This window comes from Tinamus guttatus, unplaced genomic scaffold, assembly GCF_059628265.1.
Source record: "Tinamus guttatus ecotype Peru unplaced genomic scaffold, ASM5962826v1 Tinamus_guttatus_pri_ptg000556l, whole genome shotgun sequence".
NCBI classification, from domain to species: Eukaryota; Metazoa; Chordata; class Aves; order Tinamiformes; family Tinamidae; genus Tinamus; species Tinamus guttatus.
The window spans coordinates 384,424-407,804 of record NW_028289090.1 but is presented as its reverse complement, the minus strand read 5'-3'; the positions used below and the strand labels follow the sequence as shown (position 1 = coordinate 407,804).

Sequence of the window (23,381 nt, the reverse complement as noted above, 5' to 3'; positions counted from 1 at the left end):
TGTGGGGAGGTGTCTTTTGCATGTGTATGATGTGGGGTGGGGCGGTTGGGGGGATGTGTGTGGGGTGTGGTTGTTTAGGGGGGTGGTTCTGATGGATTAACTCTTAAGCACCAAAGCAGAAAACAAACTTTTGTATAGAAGCTGACTAGAGAGAAGGAAGAAAATCAGACGTCCTGGTGCTTTCCACTTACCTTGCAGGAATACTGAATTAGTAGAGGCCTCTTCTATGTTTTTTTCATATTATTTGGTGAGTAGCAGAGCCAGTTCAGTGGGGCACCAAGAGCCTTATTAGAGTAATTTAAAAGCCTGCAACTAACCTTCAAGAATCACTCTGCTGGTATCCATAACTGCCCTATTCATTTTTCACTCACTCTTCTTATTCTTTTCAAGAATATTCTTTTTCCTCCTGAGAATCTGTTGCTAAAAGAAGCAGTTTCCTCACAGGAGTCATACTTCAAATATTGGTAGAGGCAGTTATTCCCAATATTCTTTATTTTGAGCCAAATAAAAGGACTCTATGGTTTGTTTGAGGTCTGAAGGAAGCTGAACAAATGTCGTGTTGAGTTTAGGGTGGCAGCACTTTCCCCTGTCTTCTCATGTCTGCAGTCAAGCCTGCTTCATGGTTCCTGGGTTACACGGCATATTTACATAGTCATCTACTTGTGTCATAGAAAGTATTTCAGTGGTGGGACCAAATCTCTTTCTCTGTGCCACCCAGACTCTGTGCTGCGTTAGGAGTCCTCCCTCTTAGAAGGAGCAGAAAACTTGAGGAGACAGGACATGCACGTCTGTCCTTATGCAGATGACCAACTGATCAGAGACAAGCAGTGGCAATGAGCCTGGAATATGCTTACAGTTCATCCAGATGATTCTTCTAAAGAACTAAAATAAAGAGACAAAGCTACAGTCACAGACAATGGATTTCATAGGAACTATGATGAGTTTCAAGTTAGTGAGCTTTAGCTGAGTTCCATATGCTCCCCAAAGACACGACAGATGGACCAGAATATTTTGTCATCTCATCATGTATTCCCTCTGACTCCACTGCTCTTGCATCCCTTTTCTGCATGATGGACGAGGTTCAAAAGGAGAAAGTGGGAGCAGCCCTGTCCAGGGCTATACAAGGTTTTGGCACTGTCCTGCATAACATGAACAGTGGATTCAGATGCAAACTCAGAAAAGTTTGAAATCCAGACCTTTACTTTTGGAGCAAGCTCTGTAATAAGTTATGCAGAAGACGTCTCCCACCTCCTTCCACAGAACTGGATCTCTCTTCTGAACATTGAGTGGGTGAAGGCACCTATTAAAACAGCATTGAGCCAGGTGCTTGTTTAGGGGGGTGGTTCTGATGGATTAACTCTTAAGCACCAAAGCAGAAAACAAACTTTGTGTGTTTTTGGTTTTGATTGTTTGTTTGTTTGTTTTGCCTTTTTTTTTTCTTTTTGCAGGAGATGGGAGGGGATGGATAGTGATAATATGGAATGGGTGTTCTTAAGGGTAATTAACCAGACAAATGCAGAATGGCAAGCAACTACCTAAACAGTTGTTCTGCAGAAAAGTATCTAGAGGTCATAGCTGTTGAATGAATCAACATTGTTTAAAATGATATTTTTCTGTATGTATTTTTTTAATATAAATGGGAATACAAATTACAAGGTGCAAAGTTTATCCTTTTGTTCTGCTAAGTATGGATACAAATTCATGTGGAATATTGGGTCTTACACATACAGGAAGATATGTTTGCATTTGGAAATCCAGAGAGTAGTGGAAATGATTGCATTAGAAAACATAATTCTCAGATTAGCCTTGCTGCAGTCCTTTATTCTAAGAAGAAGAACAATCTGCTTGCATTGTCCATGATGGACAGAACAATGAACAATCCTACTTCTAGTAGGATAGTGAAGCGCTGAAGTAGATTTCTTTAAAGAGTTAGAGAGGGGACCTCTGTTAACAAGCTACTTAAATGTGAGGAATAATTTAGGTAAGTAACCCACTTTGGGCAGGAATGGACTACGTGATTTTCTAAATATTGCCAGTATCAAGACTAGCTTAACTGTTTAAGAACAATTCTGTGTGAGCAAATTTCTAACTGAGGAAACACACTACTGCATAGGCACAGTGATTTCTTACTTCTGTTGTCTCTCAGACTCACTTTTCTCACTTTTGGGGGCTGTTTTTAATTTTCCTAACTGAAAGCATTGATAATGTAGACACTGAAGGTGAGCCCTAAACCAGTGGGGTTTTTCTTGTCTGTTATGTATTATAAGTAATAAGTCATTACAAGATTAATATTTGGGATTCCTGTATGGAATGCAAATTCACTAGGATGTTTGGAATGGGATTCTTTTAAAATTGACCATACTACTTTAACACTGTTAAATATGGTGAACTTCTGAAAGGCTTCCTAAGTGCTTAAGATCCTTCCAAAATTATTTTGTCTACTGAGTGATCATGTTGAATAAATTTATCTGATTTTTCTTATGATCAAGTTATTTCTTAATGTTTTTCTCAGATATTTCTTATTTTACATCTTATGAAATTTTTGCTTTCTGGGTGAGTGTTTTTCTACAGAACAATGAATCGTGGTCTTAATTCAGTTGAAGCATGAATCCCTTATTGTTGTCTTAGAAGGCAGGAAGGAGTACTATTGCTTTCCATATTTGATTGTTTTAATGAAGGCATGATTTTATGGCCAGCTGAAATATGTGGCTATTCACCATGTCTAGGGCTAGAACCATGTTTCATGTAGCTGTGTTGGGATTTGGATGAGAGAGCAGACGCACCTGGGAAGTAACTCTTAACTGTATGGAAAGGAGTGCTAGTTTTGACATATGGAAGGCAGCAGAAATATATGCAAGAAGAAAGGATACTGCTCCTTTCCATGTCAACACAATTGAAGACTGATTTAACAGAATTGTGACATTGCACCCTTGGTATGTCAGCAATGGATGATGTCAGTGATATATGTGCTAGTATATTTTTATTGTGTTAAGGATGCTTGCCTGTTTGAAGCCACAGTATAGTCCTTAAGTGGAAGCAGATTGTCAACTATATAACTAGTGATCTAGATATGAGACACTTTTTTTCTTTTACTGCACACGAAAGGAATGACTTGATTTCCCATCTTCTTTTGCGCAGAAAATATAGAAAAAACTTAATGTTCTTTCTAGATTGCATAAAGCAGAACATATTGTGTAAGTTGGTTAGAATAATAAATGTGAATAAAATAGGCCTGCCTTAAATTGTATTAAAAAAACTAATAGTTTGATATTCAGTTACATAATTGTATAATGTTAACTTTTTTTTAGTTCAAGGAAGAAATCTCTAAGCATTTCAAGTCCCACACCAATCAACTTGTGTTGATATTTGCTGGAAAAATTTTAAAAGATCAAGATACTTTGACTCAGCATGGAATTCATGATGGACTCACTGTTCACTTGGTCATCAAAACACAAAACAGGTAACCCTACTGATGAGCAATCTTCTATTTACCTTGTAAGAAATAAAAATATTCTTAATTCCTAGTGTAACAGCTTTATGTCGGGACCAGGATTTGACTACAGAGCACATTCAAAAGCAGTGAAAATACTCATATTATTGAACAAGAGAAGCACCTATATATCATACATACCCCTTTTGAAAGTTTGATATTGCCTTCTAAACTAAACCATTGCTAGTAAAATCACTTTCATCAGTTTTAGTCAGTGTGGTTTTGCCCCAGAGTTTTCTTGGATATCAGCTCTGTGTCCATAAAGATTTGTTGAGCAGCTTTTCATATGCAGAGAATTATAGTGAACCCTTATGCACTGTTTTGTTAAGGCAGGGAAAGAAAATTCTTATGCGACAACTGCTGTAGTACAACTAATTCATTTGGCTGAGCAGGAAGTCTTGGATTTTAAGAATTGTTCTTTCTGTGAGGTTGCTTTAAAATTATTAGAAAGGTATATCAAGTTGGTCTACATCATCCTCATGTAACTTTCCTTGAAATGACCAAAAGGAAAAGAATTAATTGAAAAATCCTTTCAGTAAGCAGGATAGTGTATCCCTCATATGAATCTACCTTGCTTAGTTAATGTTAGCTCTTCTAGTCTAAAAGCATTCCTGCTTATTTTCTACTTATGTCTCTTCTGTTTGTGGTGTGGATCTCTTACTGTGGAAAAACTTCAGATGATGGAGAAAAGAGCATGAAACGAATGAGGAAAAAAAAAAAGAAATTTTCCCTTTCTAGGCCTCACTAAGTTGCAAAGGTCTAAAAATAACAAAAACTTCCAATATGCAGCATTAGCCTTAATTTAGGCACTCCTTGAAATTGAGATCTTCAGTTCCATGCTCATATCCCAACAGCACTATCTTCTCTGTCCTGGAGTCTTGTTTCTTGCAAAATATTTTTCATTTAGTCCTGGTAGAGGACTCCTTCATTAAATATAATTTATAATGACATGCTAGTGTTTACAGAAAAATGTTTCTAAAACAATGCAAGCTTCTGATGTAATATTCAAGGTGGCCAATACAGTTTCAAAGTAGTAGTGATTAGTAATGGGTAGTGAAGATGCATTGAATTTCTCAGTACAAGGTTCCAAGTAAAAACCTGGAATGTGTTCATAACCTGACATGAGAAAACTTAATGCTGAAGTAGATGTATAGTAATACGTGTACCTTGCAGGAATTTGATTCACTGAAAGACTTGTGACAAACCAACATCTTTAGGGTATATACTCCCAGTTTTTAAATGGCAGTACTATGAGCTACTAATTTTACAACAACAGTCCACATAAAAAAACCCCAATAATTTTCAATAACCTTTTTTTTTTAAAAAAAAAATTGAGCACTCCATTTCTCAAGAAAATCACTTCCATGTTTGCATCTTACTTTCTATCTACATCTAGACATGTTGCAGAAATTTCTTCTCATCTTTCTATGCTGGTAAATGTTTCTCTAATATGTATCAATTATGCAATGCTGTTACAATAACTATCTTAAAATAATGTAGAAATAAGTAATCAGTTTTTACATTCTTGTCTACTTTCCTGTCCTGCAGCAAAACCTCTTTTGCTTATTACATCAAGAGGTAGACTTGCTTCTCATAAGAGTTTCTCAGTTGCATAACTGAAGAGGTTTTTATGCTTTTTTTTTTTTTTTTTGCTTATGGAAAACGATTAATTTGTTTCCTGAACAAAAAGAAACCAAATATCTTCATTAGAAAATAATCTTTGCCACACGTGACTGCTGTCAATGTTACAGAGTATTAATGCTTTTTTTTTTCCTCCTTTCTCCTCTGGTTTCTCCTCTGAGCCCAGGTTTTCATGCACTGTTTCAGGTCAGGATAGCTTATTTCAAAGCTGAGTATCCAGATATCCCCTTACCTGGGGGTATTAGCTTGTGTCTGGACAATTCCCTTTAGTATGGTTTTTCACTCAGCAGCATCAATATATGTTTGGATAGACCTGAAAGTAAACAAGAAATCAATATAAATTCAAATATGCAAATCCAAGTTCATAAGAATTATTATGGCCTTTAATAACAGCTGTAGTGGAATTGTTAGATCTTGTAGATTTAAATTCATGTCTTCTCATTCACACTCGGAACATCAGTGAGAACTTGACTGAGGTTATTAGGTCCTATTGCACCCTATACTTTCATGACTGGGCATGTCATTTTATTTACTTATTTACAGGAATGTTTGGCATAAGCACGCTGGTCAATTTAGCAGGGTATACTAGCAGATGGGCTACTATAAGGTAACTGTTGATTTTGATAAAAGAACTTGTGAAGTGTTTACAGGATTTCATACTCCCTTTAGTTTCTGTCTACGACTTAAATGGCACATGTTTAGCTTGAAGGTGGAGGGTTTTTTTTGCCTTTGCTTTAGAGAAATAAGCATAGAATTTTATTGTACTGAAAGGTACTTTGAGATGAACTGAGTTATAAAATTTAGTATACTGTCTAATCCTTAGTCATTAGGGAGGTCTTAGTGCATAGTAAGTGCAAGTTATTTTATGCTGTAATTCCACAAAAACATGTGTGTGTGCCATTGATGAACCAGATAGGTGAGCTGATGAGGGTTTAAAACTAGCCTCTTCTTTTGAATGGAGTCCAGGTTAGCTTTTAGGTAATTCAGTTCCTTGATTTTTTTTTCACCACATGACACCACCTGTGCTTATGCCTATGCACTAGACAGGTGTGGTAAGCTTATGAAATGGGCTAGCAGCCTTTAGCGCCTGTGTTGGTTTATGGTGGCTTTAACTTTGTGCAACTGCCCTATTCTTCAAGAATATGGAGATACTTGTCTTGAGGTGAAATAAGACTTTAACTGAATTTTGCAGTCAATGAGGCATCCTATTAAAGGTGTGGTATGGAATAAATCCTGCCTTAGGCCTTTGCTAGGCTTTATTTCTTAAAGCCCTGGTCATGGAACTGGTACTTTTTGAGGGAATAGGAATACAGTGGGAGTAAGGCTAAAGATCCCTAAAGCAAGGTAGGGACTGAGGAAACAATTCATTGGAAGGTGTCGCAGCCATAGGATGAAAAAGTTCTAATGGTAGTGATGCCCATCCATTTTCTTAATGTTTGAAACTGTTCCGATGAACTGATGGCATTACCGATGCTTGAGCAAGATTTGTTATAGGAAGCAATCTAGAAATAGTTTTTTGTGTTTGTTTTGGTTTTTTTTTTTGATGGGAGGTACGTGGGCATGTGTGAGTGGTCTGTGTATGGTGTGTGGGGCATGGGGTAGTGGGTGCAAGGTGGGCAGTGTGCAGCAGCTGTGTGGTTTGTAGTGGCTGTGGTGTATGGTAGGGTGGGTGGTTTGTAGTGTGTGTGGGTGGAGGGTGGGTGGGGTAGGTGTGGTGTGTGCAGGGCATGGTGGAAAGTGGGCATGTGGTGGGTGTGTGGTGTGCATGTCTGTGTGTGTGGTGTGCCGGGATGAGGCCTGGTGTGTAGTGCGGTGTGGTGTGCATGATGTGGTGGCAGTGTATGTGTGGGATGGGGATGTGGCGGGACTGGGGCATGTATGGTGGATGGGAGTGTGGCACATGGTGGGCATGTGATATGTGTGTCTGTGTAGTTGGTGGGTGGGGGCGTGGTGTACAGTGAGGGTGAGTCGGGGTTGGAGTGGTGTGGTGGAAGTGAGTGTTGTGTCAGTCGTGGGTGGGGGTGCAGTGTAGGTGTGCTGGGTAAATGTGGCTGGATAAATGTGGACTGAACCAGGCTCCCAGCCTGGTTCAACCCACAGACGTTGATCCGTTGCTGGTCCTACATGTGGGAGGAGAGGAAGTGGCAACGCGTAGCCTGAGGGCAATCAAAAGGGACTTTAGGGAATGGGGTCGGACGATCAGAAACTCAGGCACGCAGGTCATCTTCTCTTCTATTCTCCCTGGTGCTGACAGCAATATGGAAAGGAAAAGGAGGCCACAGTCCATTAACATGTGGCTCTGTGGCTGGTGTCATCGCCAAATCTTTGGGTTTTTTGGCAACAGAAAGCCTTACATGGTACCAGGCATGCTGGCATTGGACGGGATTCATCTTTTCCAAAGGGGCAAGAGGGTCCTTGGTCTTGAGCTAGTGGGGCTCATTGATAGGGCTTTAAACTAGCTTCGATGGGAGAGGGGGATACCATCAGGGAAGCTGGTGATAAGGTAGGGGACAACATACCATGCCATTCACGCCAGCTTAACTCCAGAGCCAGCAAAGAATACCCGAAGCCTGGTGAGGGAACACAGCAAAAGAGGAGAGCTACTGAAGGCCCACATAGTCGAGTTATGGCTGCCCCAACTAGAGAGAGAGGCACACTGGGAGCCCAACTCAAATGCCTCTAAGCAAACACACACAACATGGGGAAAAAAACAAGGGGGAATTGGAGATGTGTGTGTGGCTGCAGGGCCGTGATCTCATTACAATTACTGAGACATGGTGGGACAGCTCTCATGACTGGAATGTAGCCATGGATGGCTTTAGGCATTTTAGGAAGGACAGGCCAGGGAGGAGAGGTGGTGGAGTTGCCCTTTATGTGAGAGAGCAATTGGAATATATAGAGCTCTGCCCAAGGAAGGACAAAGTGCAAATTGAGAGCCTGTGGGTGAGGATTAAAGGACAAGTCAACAGGGGCGACACTGGAGTGGGAGTTTACTACAGGCCTCCTGACCAGGAAGAGGCAGTGGATAAGGCCTTCTACAGATGGCTGCAAGTAGCCTCACAATCCCAGGCCCTGATCCTTATGGAAGACTTCAACCGCCCCAATGTCTGCTGGGATGACCATGCAACTAGGAACAGACAGTTCAGGACGTTTCTGCAGAACATTGCAGATAACTTCTTGATGCAGGTGGTTGATGACCAACAAGGGGAGGGGCGCTGCTAGACCCTAACAAACAGAGATGGTCCAGTGGGAAATGTGAGGATTGGGGCGCAGTCTTGGCTGCAGTGACCATGAGATATTGGAATTCACAATCGTGTGAGGAGGAAGCTGGGCAAGAAGTAGGATAGCAAACCTGGACTTCAAGAGAGCTATCTTGGACCTCTTCAGGGACCTCCTTGGAGGAATCCCCTGGGCCAGGGTCCTAGAAGGAAAGGGGGTCCAGGAGAGTTGGCTAATATTAAAGCACCACTTTCTCCAAGCTCAGGATGAGTGCATCTCTGCAGGAGACCTCTGTGGGTGGGCAAAGAGCTCTTGAGAAAACTTAAAGAGAAGAAGAAAGCATATATAATGTGGAAGAAGGGTCAGACCACGTGGGAAGAATATAGGAACATTGTCAGAGAATGCAGGAATGTGCTGAGGAAGGCCAAGGCCCGTTTGGAATTAGAGTCAGCGAGAGACATCAGGAGCAGCAAGAGGAAGACTAGGGAAAATGTTAGTCCCCTGCTGAATGGGGAGGGTGCCTTGGTGACAGAGGATGCAGAGAAAGCAGAGTTACTAAATGCCTTCTTTGCTTCAGTCTTTACTGCTGAGGCTAGTCCCCATGAACTACAGAGCCTGGACACGAGAGAGAAACAGGAGAGAGGAAGATTTTCTGCTGGTCGAGAAGGATTGGATTGGGGATTATTTAGGCAAACTGGACACCCACAAATCTATGGGTCCTGATGGGATGCACCTGCCGGATGCTGAGGGAACTGGTGGGTGTTATTGCTCAGCCACTCTCTGTAGTCTTCGAGAGGTCATGGAGAAGAGGAGAGGTGCAGGAGGACTGGAAGAAAGCCAACATCACTCCAGTCTTCCAAAAGAGCAAGACGGAGGACCCGGGAAGCTACAGGCTGGCCAGCCTCACCTCTGTCTCTGGCAAGGTGATGGAGCAGCTCATCCTAGAGACCATCTCTAGGCATGTGAAGGAAAAGAAGGTGATCAGGAGTAGTCACCATGGATTCACCAAAGGGAAATCATGCTTGACTAACCTGATGGCCTTCTATGATGGGATGACCAGCTGGATGAACGAGGGGAGAGCCGTGGAGGTTGTCTACCTTGACTTCAGCAGCCTCTTCCTTCAGCACCATCTCCCATAACAACCTCATGGGGAAGCTCCGGAAGTGTGGGTTGGATGAGTGAACAGTGGTGTGTATGGAGAACTGGCTGGATGGCAGAGCTCACAGGCTTGTGATAAACAGTGCAAGTCTAGTTGGAGGCCTTTGACTAGTGGTGTCAGTACTGGGTCTGGGTCTAGTGCTGTTCAACTTATTAATCAATGACTTGGATGAAGGGACAGAGTGCACCCTCAGCAAGTTTGCAGATGATATAAAGCTGGATAGAGTGGCCAGCACATCAGAGGGCTGTGCTGCCTTTCAGAGGGACCTAGACAGGTTGGAGAGTTGGGCAGAGAGGAACCTCATGAGGTTCAACAAGGACAAGTGCAGGGTCCTGCAGCTGGGGAGGAATAACACCAGGCACCAGGACAGATGAGGGGTTGACCTGCTGGAAAGCAGTTCTGTGGAAAGGGATTTGGGAGTCCTGGTTGACAAGTTAACCATGAGCCAGCAGTGTGCCCTCGTGGCAAGACCACCAATGGCATCCTGGCCTGCATCAGGAGGAGTGTTGCCAGCACGTCGAGAGAGGTGATCCTCCCCATCTACTCAGCTCTGGTGAGGCTGCACCTGGAGCATTGTGTGCAGTTCTGGGCTCCCCAGGACAAGAGGGACATGGAGCTTCTAGAGAGGGTCCAGCGTAGAGCTACAAAGATGATTAAGGGACTGGAGAATCTATCTTATGAGGAAAGACTAAGCGAGCTGTGCCTGTTTAGCCTGGAGAAGAGAAGATTGAGAGCAGAGCTTATCAAGATGTACAAGTACCTGAGCGGAGCATGTAAAGAGGATGGGGTCAAACTCTTCTTGGTGGTGGCCAGTGACAGGACAAGGGGTAATGGGTACAAATTAAAACACAGGAAGTTCCATCTCCATGTGAGGAAGAACTTCTTTACTGTGAGGGTGGCAGAGCCCTGAAACAGGCTGCCCAGATAGGTTGTGGAGACTCCTTCTCTGGAGATCTTCAAAACCTGCCTGGATACGACCCTGTGCCACGTCCTCTAGGTGTCTTTGCTTGAGCGGAGTGGTTGGACTAGATCTATAGAGGGCCCTTCCAATTTCAACCATTCTGTGCTTCTGTATTTGTGTGGTGTGGGTGTGTGGTGGACGTGCGCGGTGGGCACACTGTGTGTGTGTGATGTTTCTGTGGTGGTATATGGTGGGTGTGCACGCATGGTGGGTGCTCATGTGCATCCTAGGTGGGTGGGCGTGAGGGGAATGTGTCTTGTGTGTGTGTCGTGTGTGTGTGTGTGTGTGTGTGTGTCTCACTTTCACATGATTGGTAGTGGACGTGTGGGGGGTGCACATCGCGGGAGAGTGGCATGCGAATGGTGTGGGTGTGGATGTTTGGTGAGTGCGTGCAGTGTTTCTGTGGTGGGAGTGCAGTGGGTGTGGTATGTGGGTGCACATGCAATGGGTTGTGGGTGCGGGATGTGGGGATGTGTTGGGGAGTTGGTGCGTGCGTGTGCACGAGTGGTGTATGGTGGGTGTTGTGGTTGACTTGGGTGGGTGCGTGCAGTGGGTGTGTGGTGTGTGTTTGTGTATCGTGATTGTGTGGTGGGGATGTGTGGTGCAGTGGGTGCATGGCAGATGGGTGTGGTGTTTGGTCAGTGTGGTGTATGTTTTTTGTGATTGTTTTTTGCATGTGGTGTGTTTTGTGGGCTTTTTGTTCTTTTTTTCTTTTAGATGTGATCAAAATGTGGATTAAGATTCTCAAGTATGACCCTATTAATACATTAAATGGCATGACTTAGGTTACTTTGTTGAACTTGTAATTTTTTTTAACCTACTCTTTTTTGTTGCTTGTTGTTTTTTAAGATCACAAGATGAACCAGCTCAACAAACAAGCACTGCTGGGAGTAGTGCTACCACATCAAGCAGTAGTACCTCAACACCAGCTTCAACAAATAGCAATCCTTTTGGCTTGGGTAAGAATATTTGTTAGGCAGCATGGCATGTATATTCTCTAGGATTCAGATAATTGTCTCTGGAGATATATATTAATGCAAGAAGGACTTAAAAAATAATGATTATAAAAAAATCTATGATATTGATTGTAAAAGGTTTCTGATCAGCAAGTTTTCAGAGGAAAGATATTTCCTTAATTTTTACAGACAGATCTTTAGGCTTGTTCTGTGTTGTTTTCAATGGTAAGATGTAACTGATGATGTGTTCTGGGTAATGAAATTCCTTGCAGTCTCTGTTTGCTCCTTAACAGTGTATCTAAATTGGCCTGAGGAGACTATTGAAGAAGTTGGACCCATAACATCAAGCCAAGATTTGGAACAGAAGTAACAAAATTACTATGTTACAACCCAGTATTTCTCATGTTCTCAGTCTGGTAGTTATTGTCAATCTTCTCTTTCAGGAATAAAGAGACTATAGTCTACCAGTTTAAAAATATTGTCCTACGTCATGCTTTTTCATCATTTACTTTCTGAGAAAAAAAAATAGAATCAGGAAAGCTATGTTGAGCATTTGTTTGTGTGTGTTTTTTTTGGTTTGGTTTTCTTTATTTAAACAGTTCTTCAGACTGCCTAATACCTTCTAAAATGTGAAACTTTTTGACTCAGCAAAGGGAGAGAATTCAAAGCAGAGTTCTGCTTTTAATTAGAATAGGAACTATGCATTGCATTATGAGATCTCTCTTGGTAATGTCTGCTCTGACTATAAATAATTATTATGAACATATTGGGAAGTACAGGGAATAAACCTGAGGCCCCAAAACTCAAACATCTCTTTAGCTATAAAAAAGGAGAAGAAAAACTCTTAAAATTTTAACTGGCGCAGTTTGGATTTTTAGGTAAATGTCTTGTTATTTAAAGAAGAAAATGTCTTAGTGGATGTCTCTTTAACGGCCTTGTGAAAATGGAATTTCCATTGGGTTTCATTATTTTGTAGTATGAGATATGTTTTAAGTATTTTGTATTTAGAAAGATACTGGATGTGTTTAGAAGTATACCAGAAGCTGAAAGTTCAATTATATATTTTTTTCATCCTCTTAAAGGTGGTCTTGGAGATTTGGCAGGTCTGAATAGCCTGGGCTTAAATACCTCAAACTTTTCACAGTTGCAAAGTCAGATGCAACGACAACTTATGTCCAACCCAGAAATGATGGTTCAGATAATGGAAAATCCATTTGTTCAGAGCATGCTTTCAAATCCTGACCTGATGAGGCAGTTAATTATGGCCAACCCTCAAATGCAGCAACTGATACAGAGAAATCCAGAGATCAGTCACATGTTGAATAATCCAGATATAATGAGACAGGTATGTAGAAAGATCTCTGTAAGTTCATGACATTTGATTACACTGTAACTGTGAAAAACAGAGCAAAACTTGGATATGCTTAGATGAATGCTGAAGCATTGTAGAGGAATTTAGGCATGTGAGAAAATCCATGTGAGAAGGTCACTGTAGACTACTGATGTTCATATTTCTACTTGTTAGTGTCTGAAATAGGTGGTTAATTCAGAAAATCTGCAGCATAATTATGAATCAAAGTATCATAGAATGGTTGAGGTTGGAAGGGACCTCTAGAGATCTAGTCCAACTCCCCTGCTCAAGCAGGGACACCTAGAGCACGTGGCACAAGGTGGCAGCCAGGCGGGTTTGGAAGATCTCCAGAGAAGGAGACTCCACAACCACTCTGGGCAGCCTGTTCCAGGGCTCTGCCACCCTCACAGTAAAGAAGTTCTTCCCCACATGGAGATGGAACTTCCTGTGTTTCAATTTGCACCCATTACCCCTTGTCCTGTCACTGGCCACCACCAGAAGAGTTTGACCCCATTCTCTTTACATTCTCCCCTCAGGTGTTTGCACATCTTGATAAAATCCCCTCTCAATCTTTTCCAGGCTAAAGAAGCCTAGATTGCTTAGTCTTTCCTCAGAAGATAGATGCTCCAGTCCCTTAATTATCTTTGTCACTCTCTGCTGGACCCTCTCTAGAAATGCCCTGTCCCTTTTGTCCTGGGGAGCCCAGAACTGCACACAATACTCCAGGCGTGGCCTCACCAGAGCTGAGTAGAGGGGGAGGATCACCTCTCGACGTGCTGGCAACACTCATCCAAGTCATTGATGAGCAAGTTAAACAGCACTGGGCCCAGTACTGACCCCTGGGGTCAGCCACAGGCCTCCAACTAGACTCGGTCCCATTTATCATCACCCTCTGAGCTCTGCCATCCAGCCAGTTCTCCATCCACACCACTGTTCAGTCGTCTAATCCACACTTCCAGAGCTTTCCTATGAGGATGTTATAGGAGACTGTATCGAAAGCCTTGCTGAAGTCAAGGTAGGCAACATCCATGGCTTTCCCCTCATCCATTCAGCCAGTCATGCCATTGTAGAAGGCTATCAGCTTGGTTAAACTTGACTTCCCCTTGGTGAAACCATGCTGACTGCTCCGTGATCACCTTTTCCTTCACATGCCTAGAGATGGCCTCCAGGATGAGCTGCTCCATCACCTTTCCAGGGATGGAGATAAAAGATATGAAAGATACTGAAGACTGTGTAAGAACTAGAGGTAATGGCCACAAACTGAAGCACCAAAAGTTCCACAGCAACTTAAGGAAAAATTTCTTAACAGTGAGGGTGACAGAGCACTGGAACAGGCTGCCCAGAGAGGTTGTGGAGTCTCCTTCTCTGGAGATCTTCAAAACCCGCTTGGATGCAGTCCTGTGCCACGTGCTCTAGGTGACCCTGCGTATGCAGGGGGGTTGGACTAGATGATCTCTAGAGGTCCCTTCCAACCTTAAGCATTCTATGATTCTATGATTCTATGATTCTATGTGTAACCACATCTTCTCATTTTAAAAATGACTGCCACTGTGTGCACTTAAAATCTTCTGTTGATTAGCCAATTATGACTTTACTGAAAGTAGTAATTCTCCAAAATACTAATAATTTCAGTTTATCTAACTGTGGGTACTTTTTAGTGCTACCACAGTTGCAAAGTATATACGGTATGCCTATGCATGTTTTAAGTAGCAGAGGGTATCAAGAAACAAATAGAGGATTTGAGAATTGAGGTATTTATTTTTAAAGTTCACATTATTAGCTGCATGCTCTACTGATGTTAGAAATTGTAGGAATATATTGTGTTGAAAAAGAGAAGAGAGAAGAAAAGGATGATATATTCAAGCATGTGTGTTTTGTTTTTGTTTGTTTCCCAGTTTAGTCGTGCTTTCCGACCCAACTGGCATAACAACAGCTGTGGCACAACACTGACTAAATATCAAATTCAATTGACTCCCACTAAGCTGACATCTTTATTTGGCTCTAATTATAATTTCAAGCCGAGTTAGACATTAGTAGGTCAGATCCTGCCCCCTGCTGACGTTTTCACTTTAGAATGGATTTTTTCATTAATGCAGATTAAATGTTCTGCTCCTTTAGACACTAGAACTTGCTAGAAACCCTGCAATGATGCAGGAAATGATGCGAAACCAGGACCGAGCCTTGAGCAACCTTGAAAGCATACCGGGTGGATACAATGCCTTGCAACGTATGTACACAGATATTCAGGAACCTATGTTGAATGCAGCGCAGGAACAGGTGAGAAATGAATGCAAGTGTCACTAAAAGTTAATATGTTTTTTGAAAGGAAAAGAAGGTAAGCAATGTAGCTTTTCAAATGTGTTCTTGACAAAATCTGATTTCGTGAAGCTTGAAGTTAATGTGGCCTATTCCTCTGAAAATTCTGTGCTCCTTAAGCTTGAAGAAATAAAGACACTGTTTTGTGGATTTGATGAGCTATAATAAAGTTAATTATTTTTTATATTACATAAATATTCTAAATTCAAACTTTAATTCTTCGATTGGTCCAGGAAGATTTTGAGGATGTGTTTAGTAACTTGGAACTTCAGATGGAAAGTAAAAAGGCTTTGAAGTTTGTTTTTAAGTTGGAAACCAGGATGCAAGATATAATCTTACTGTGATCAAAGTAATAGTATAGTATAGTAGCAACACTGCTTTTAAAAGGAAATGTTATTTTATTTGTTGGAGATGCTAGTGTCTCTTTCTCAATGTTGGCATCTCTTCAAAACATTTACAATGACTTACTCTATACTGATGAGTATAATTGATCGTCAACATTATCTTGGAAAGATAACTTGCTATTTTTAGCAAACTTAAATGCAGTTGGCTTTAATAGATGATACATGTTTGTTTTTCCTTCCTCCATAGTTTGGAGGAAATCCGTTTGCTTCTTTAGTAAGTAATGCATCATCAGAGGGGGACAGCCAGCCATCTCGTACAGAAAATAGAGATCCTTTACCAAATCCCTGGGCTCCTCAGTCAAGCTCTCAGAGTTCCACAGCAAGTAACAGCACCAGTGGTGAGAGTTCTGGCAGTAGTAAAGTTGGAAGTAGCAACTCTGGCAGTACTGGCCAGAGCTCAACCATACAGAATTTGGGACCTGGACTAGGAGGTATGTTTGTTACTGCAATTGTATAGATTTGCACATATGCAGGATTTTTCTGAACAGAATCTTTTATTAGAAAGAGAAAATATTGTTGCTTTTTGCTTTTCTAGAACTTCTGGCTAGTATCAAAGTCCTCTGTAGAAAAAACAAATGTGAGAAGTAAACTAAGAGTACTTGTGTGCTTGTGTACTTCCTTAAAATTAAAAAGTAGGGGATCTCTAGATTAATGATATTTTTCCTGTTTGGAGCCAAACATGAAAACAGATAATAATGCAGATGCTTAGTGGGACTGCTTGTTGGATACAGCCTCTGTCTTAATTTGCTTCTAAGGCAGATACATCTGTGTAAGCAAAGTCACATTGACATATACTTGAGGGACTGAAACTCTTAAAAACAGTTGGTTGGTTTTTGTTTATTTTTTGTTTTAAGTTAATCCCAATTTTAGGTAGTCTAGTTCATTTGATTATATATATATGTTTACTGAAGTGGCCTTTTACTTTTTTTTATTTTTTTTTAAAGCTGGTATGTTCAATACGCCAGGAATGCAGAGCTTGCTACAACAGATAACAGAAAATCCACAACTTATGCAGAATATGTTGTCTGCCCCATACATGAGAAGCATGATGCAGTCATTGAGCCAGAATCCTGATCTTGCAGTACAGGTAAATGCACTAGTTATAGTAATGAGTTGTGTGCATTAAAGTGGAGGGGAGGGGGAGGAGGAGGAAGAAGGGAGTTTAATCTATAATACAGTTGTATATTCACTATAGAGTAATTTTGCCAACATCTCAACAATCATTGTTTGTTGTGAATGGCCTAATTTTTAAAGTATATAAATACCTGGCTCATTGAGATTATTGCCTAGTTACTTTTAACAATCTGTTGCTATAAGCTTCAATTTGTAGTTTTACATCATGCCAGCCATTCTTCTAAAATAATTCGCAAGTCTGTTTATTTTGTAGAGCCCTAAACTTGTGACTTAACATAAGAACTAGTTAGACAAAACAAATGCTTTGATCATAAAGTAGATCTACTAGTAAGTAAATATCCAAAGTAGCTTGGGATAAGAGGTGGAGTGGAAGGCGTTGGTGCTGTATCTAGGAGTTAATTTGGTTTTCATTTCTCATCTGTGATCCTTGCTCACTATAATATTAAAGTGCTAATATTTAGTGCTGTTTTATGAATGGTATCATAGAAGTGCTTTCCAATTTTACTTACAGAAATAATATCCAAAGTCAAATTTTGAACTGAGAAAAACATTTTTTTGCATATTAAACACTTGTTGGAAAGTGTCCCTGGCTTTTTGCAGATGATGTTTACAGGGAAGCTATCGCTATCATCTGTAGTGGAGGCTGACCAGAAAAGGATAAATGAGGTTGCCTTGACAAGGATTTGGCACAGCATTCACAACTTAAAAAACTTTTTTTTTAAGTGGCGGTGGTAGAGGCATCAATGAGTTCAGACTGCTGGTTTATATCAAATTCTGGACAAAGGAGAAGTAGGAGATAATTATTCAGTGAGGTTAGTTTCATAGATGATTATCTTGTTCTGTATGATCTGTGTGTGCTGAATAGTTGTCCTAAAATCCACTCTGTTTACTGCTTGATCTTTGAAGTTAAGTATTTTTGTCCCATAGATGATGCTGAATAATCCTTTATTTGCTGGAAATTCTCAACTTCAAGAACAAATGAGACAACATCTTCCTACTTTTCTTCAGCAAGTAAGATGTGATACTAGCTATTGTTAATAAATTTCTGCAGTTCAATGAGCAATTTTTGCAATAAATTGGTCTCTTTCCATGATTTGGATTTAAAATATAGATTGCTACATATATTCTCATTAGCTTCAGACATCAAGTTGTATTGTCCCTTGATAAATGCAGGATTCATCTCTCTCTTCCTTTGGAAAGTTAAACCTGACTTTTAGTGAATAGTTTTGACTGTATCTAGCACAACTGCTTTGATTTGCTCTTGCTCCTTTGCTTGGGAGTGACTTGTTCTTACAGAGAACCAGTCAGAGAACACCACTACATGATTTATTTTGCAAACTAAAGAAAAAGACCAGTACTTATCCCACTACTAAAATCAGCTTTTACTCTTTTAGGTAAAGAGACCTTAATAGTATGACCTGAAAGCAGCAAATCACAAGCTAATTCAAAAGAAGTAGAGTCTGTTCTGAAGTTAGCTGTCTGTAAAAATTACCATGTCACCATATTCCTCTCTTAATATCAATATGATTGCAGTCTGCAGCTTGATCTTGGCTATCACAGTGTATATAATAGGGCTGTGTCCTCTAAGCAAGCAAAATTTTTAGGAATTGAAAATATAATCTAGTACAGGAGTTTCATCTTTAGGCAGTCCTAGAAAGTCAGAGTAAATGTATGTTGCCTAGATCTGATTGCAGGTAGGTAGTAGTAAGAGTAAAATAAATAATTTATTAACATACACATGAATTACAGTAGCAAGTTTAGTGTTCAGAAGAAACAGTTTAAATTGTTTTAATCAGGTGAATGGTTGTAGCATTTCATAGTGACACTGCTCTGTGACTCAGTAGTATCTGAGAAGTTAATACCAGATTTGTGTTTTGAAATCTATGAATCAGTGCTAATTAGTACACCATGAAGAGGCAGCAGAAATAATTTCTGTTTCCTTTGGGTACCTCTGTCAGTATCGCTTTAGGGTTTATCTGTGAACTGTTCTGTCTGTTACTTTTACATAAAATCTTACTAAGAATTGCTGCTACTTTACAGCTAGAATTAATAATGTTAACAGAGATAAGATCCAAGTCACCTAAGTGCTCAGAGAATTGTTGGACCAGTTTTCTGTAAAGTGGCTCCAAATATTAGACATGGCTTAAAGATCATTTTCTCAAAGTAATCACAGTACCTTACTTCAGAAAACCTAAAATGTTTTCATTCTCTAAGAACTTGGATAAATTTCACCAGCTATAGGTTTAGTTATTCTCCTCTGACTTCTATTTATCAGGAAGATAAAAATACAAGAGACAAATTGAGAGCACTAAAAACTTGCTGTGCTAAGTCTCGTTACACACTCATATTCCATGACAGAGCCAACATTTGTTCTTTATGCCCTATTCTGCACTTCTATTCTACAGCAGAGGTAGAAGTTTAATCTGTGTGGTTTTTTTTTTGTGAATCAAAAATGTGTCTGCTGCAGAAGGAATTTGATCTAGTTGCCAAGTGAAGGCTGTTTAGATTAATCGGCCTGTCTGCTATTTGAAACAGGTCTGGCCACCAAGGCTTGTGACTGAAACGACTTTTTGCTTACTTGTGGCACCTCTAAGCAGAGGTGATAAAGGCCATTAGTTTTGGTTTCATATCTAAAATAGTCCAGTTCTTGGACGTTTAATATCAGAAGGATTTTCTTTTTAAATTGTCTGTGGATGTGAACACCAATTTTTAGTTGAAGTTGCATTAGAGTGATGGTTCTTGAATATTACACATCTGCTTGTTAGTGTATTTTGTGCAAATATTGAAATAGAAAGTTGAGAAACTAAAAATTCTGAAAGCATGTGAGATTATATAAAATATACAGACATTCAAAGTTATTTTTAACACTAAATATGATTCAGTTATGTTTTTTTCTCCTGTTCCTAGATGCAGAATCCTGACACGTTATCAGCTATGTCAAACCCTAGAGCAATGCAGGCTTTGCTACAGATTCAGCAGGGCTTGCAGACACTAGCAACAGAAGCACCAGGACTTATACCAGAGTAAGAATTTGTCATACAAATCTAGACAAGAACTTTTCTCTTGTGTTATATTCTTTCAGCTTTTTTTGCCTTTTCTTTTTAGATGTAGAGGTTTATCTAGTTCTATACCCTGTTCTTCATGCATTTTTATTTTTTTGGTTTCACTGAACTTGTTTTGGAATCTGTCATGTTCTTGTCCACAAAGACCTTTGTGATGCATGGTCTTTGTCATCCACTCCTACATTTAATTGACAGGATTTTTACTCTGTAATTAAAGATATAATGGGAAGAGACATTACAATTAAGTTATTTTTATTATTAAAATTATGTATTTCTCTTCCTGGCATTTGTGCAGATTTAATCCTGGTTTAGGTGGATTGGGAAGCATTGGAGTTCCTACAGGGTCCACTGTCCTTAGCTCTGTTCCTAGTGAAAATATAAGTCCAGCATCAGGAGCTGCTGAACCTGGTCATCAGCAGTTTGTCCAGCAAATGTTGCACGCGCTTGCTGGTACAAATGCTCAGGTAAAGTAGATCACTATATTTTAGAACTCTCTTATTTTTTGAATTTTTCAATATAGACCATTGTAGAGGAGGGTGTATTGGGGAGAGTTGAGGAGAGAACTTGCAGAATACTTCTGGACAAGGGAGAGCAGAGGAGGCTCAAAAGTGTTGTAGTTGTGCAAATAAATGCTGGAAAAACATCAAACTTGAGTAAAAGTGTCCTCTGAACAGTTGATTGTTATACACCCTTAAGAACTAAAGCATACTTGAACACCTTTATCTGCTTTGTGTCTGCATTGCTTGCTCTGTAGCTTTGACTTTTTTTTTTTTGAGCCTCTGTCTCACACTTCAGGATAGCCATGCTCAAGTTATTTTGGGGGCTGAATTTGCAAGCTGTTACCTGACATCCTGCAGGTCCAGGCCATGCAATACCTTGTGTTAACATCCTGAGTGGGGTTCAGGCTTTCCAGAAGGCTCGAGACATCGAGCAAAGGTGGCAGCTTTGCAAGTGGTTGGAGGGTGGTAAGCAAGAACAGATTTAAAGGGGGCATGTGCCTAACAGTGGAGAGAAGTATCTTGAGTGAGCTGTGTGAAACAGCATCCTTAAACTGTGGTATGTAGCCATTTTTTTTTCTTTAGCTAACCACAAGGCAGTGGTGATCAGTGTATCTGTGGGAAATCATATTTCCTTAGATTTTTTTTTGACTTCTGATCTTGCTGAATAGTACAAATTCAGTGTTCTTTTTAGTTTTGCTTGGGGGGCACGATGATGATGAGGGAGAGATGTTTTAATTGCAGTTGATATCTTTACATTGTATTGATTTGGAAGAATATGCAGATTTTAAATACTGGTAGGAATTTCTCAATGTATGAAACTGTTGAAGTAGAGCAAAAGGAAAATTAGCAGTAGCTGCAAAAGTTGATATGTAAATTCTTTACTGATTTTTCAAAAAGTGACTTCTGAGTATTACTCCAACTCTATATACCTACAATGTATTATTTTCATGTAATTGTCCAGTTTCAAATATCCCTGTAAATTGAAGTTCATACCACTGAAATTATTGAGAATTTTGCTATCAGTTTATGTATGAGCAGGATCAACCAAAAAAGTATAGCTGCCTGTTTGCCTTAGACTGAGGTTTTCTAACTAGAATTCTAGTAAATTTAGGTCAACAAATACTTGGAGTATTATAAAAGAGGTATTTTTTTATGCCAAGAAAAAAAAAATAGCCTGCCACATTCACTGTTGCCAACAGTGAGATCATCAAAATCCTACTGTCCCACATTACTAGATTAACTGTTTCATTTTCAGAAGTGATTTATGTGCATGTCTTTAAGAAACTGTTCTCAGGACACATTTACCTCTCTCTCTCTCTCTTCTTTTTTTTTCAAACAAGCAACACTTTCTGTATTTCAAAAATGTCACGTAAGTGTAGATACTCTTAAAATTTGAGACTAGTCTGACTTGCTCAGTAATTCGCTTGTGAGTTGAATTTGTCATAGTCTAGTTTTGAGAACTTAATGATTTATTTAGAAATTAGTAAAGATAGGGAGTGGCGCAGAGTCAACTATGTTTAAATCCTGTACTTTGTCAAATGTGTATCATGCCTTTATAGCTTGACATTTTTCTTCTTAGCAGTTACAAAATCCAGAAGTTAGATTTCAGCAACAACTGGAGCAGCTGAGTGCAATGGGCTTTTTGAACCATGAAGCAAACTTACAAGCTCTAATAGCAACAGGAGGAGATATCAGTGCAGCTATTGAAAGGCTGCTTGGCTCTCAGCCTTCATAGCAGTGTTTCTTTAATTTGAAAAAAAAATGTAATTTATTTTTGATAACAGCTCTTAAATCATTAAAATAATTGCTTCATTTCACTCTGACTCTTGGGATTGTCTTGTTATAACTAAAATCAGTTTGATGCATTTTAAGGTGGAGTGCAGTAGTTTTCTTCAAATGGTGGGAATCTGCATTTTCACTCAGTTGTTGCATGCATTACATTTCTTTGTTCTGCATTATTTGTGTGGTGGGTTTTTTGTTTCTTTGTTTGTTTTAATATATTAGCTTTCACAGTTGGGTGAGCAGGTTTTCTGACCTACAACTGTCCAATTTATTTACCACTTAAATATTTAGCCTTTGTAGTAATTTATGTAGAATACATTTTTTTAAAAAAGGAAACAAATTAATTGAAGCTATAATTTGTGAGTACCAATACTGCTTATTGTGACTTTGGCATGTAGTTTTTGCTAGTAAAAAGATTTATGCCACTTGAGTAATCTACCATTTCTGCTTTTGTTTATATAAAGTATAAGCACAATATATACGATAGACATAGCTCATTTCTAGAAATTTACACGTTGTAATAGAATGAAATTATAAGTAACCAAAAAAGCCAGAAAAAAAAAACAAAACAAGTTATAAGACTTGTTTTCAGTGTAGAATCTTCCAGTATCTTTGGTAAACATCTCAAGAAAAAAAAATGCTTAGGCAAGTTCATTTAAAATATACTAGAATTGCTGTTCTGATTATCTCTTTACATCTAACTGTACAGAAACTTGCATTGTAACATTGTCTTAATATTCACAAAGATTAACTGTAAATTACCTTAATCTTTGTACAAATATTTTGTGTACTATGATTTGTTATTAGAAGTATTACTTTCACTCATTGTCATGTGAGATTCTCTAATTACTTTTAACCATCACGTAGAAAATAATGTGTATCTTTTGAGCTTTTATTGGTAGTTACTTCTCTTGTGCACAAGTAATAAATGAATTCAAAAAAATCTTTAAGCATCTTGTCTCAGTGTGTTTGCAGTTGATGATTATCTGGTATTCAAGATGACTGATCAGCTTAATGGTTGGTCTCTCTGCTAGTTCTGGGAATACTTACAGACTTTGGACTAAAATTAGTAAGCAATAATTGAAATATAAATTGTGTAGAGAAATGCTGTGCTGAGGATCTGCACCACCTGCGCCTTGCTGATAATGTACAGGGGAGTGTTAGCGAATTGTCCTTGGCCAGCTGGGAATGAGGAGCTAGCTGGGAATGAGGAGCTAGCCGCTTCAGGTAAACAACTTTGCAGAACTGAGAAGAGCCTATGCGGTCGGGACCTAGCAACCCTCCTAGCAACCAATCATAACTAGCCTGGAAATCCCTCAGATGCTTGTAGGTATAAATATACACGCACTTCGGCTAATAAACGGAGCAAGACCTAACCTCATATTGAGTCCATGTCTTGTAATCCG

The 23,381-nt window shown here is 39.7% G+C and overlaps 1 protein-coding gene across 1 annotated transcript; it reads left to right on the top strand.

Moving 5' to 3' along the window:
- Positions 1-1,070: 1,070 nt before the first annotated feature.
- LOC104567531 (ubiquilin-1) lies at positions 1,071-22,148 on the top strand. Its single transcript, XM_010214368.2, has 11 exons — positions 1,071-1,094; positions 3,309-3,460; positions 11,320-11,429; positions 12,509-12,771; positions 14,896-15,054; positions 15,685-15,928; positions 16,442-16,584; positions 17,559-17,642; positions 19,539-19,654; positions 19,989-20,157; positions 21,776-22,148. Exons 1-11 carry the CDS (start codon positions 1,071-1,073, stop codon positions 21,926-21,928), a joined length of 1,617 nt encoding a protein of 538 aa, XP_010212670.2. The 3' UTR covers positions 21,929-22,148.
- Positions 22,149-23,381: the final 1,233 nt, after the last annotated feature.

Excerpts from the sequence above, each read along its gene's own strand:
- LOC104567531 (XM_010214368.2), top strand. The coding sequence starts at position 1,071 with ATGGACGAGGTTCAAAAGGAGAAA. Across the intron at positions 11,430-12,508 it reads TAGCAATCCTTTTGGCTTGG|GTGGTCTTGGAGATTTGGCA; the intron begins GTAAGAATATTT and ends ATCCTCTTAAAG. Across the intron at positions 16,585-17,558 it reads ATCCTGATCTTGCAGTACAG|ATGATGCTGAATAATCCTTT; the intron begins GTAAATGCACTA and ends TTTGTCCCATAG.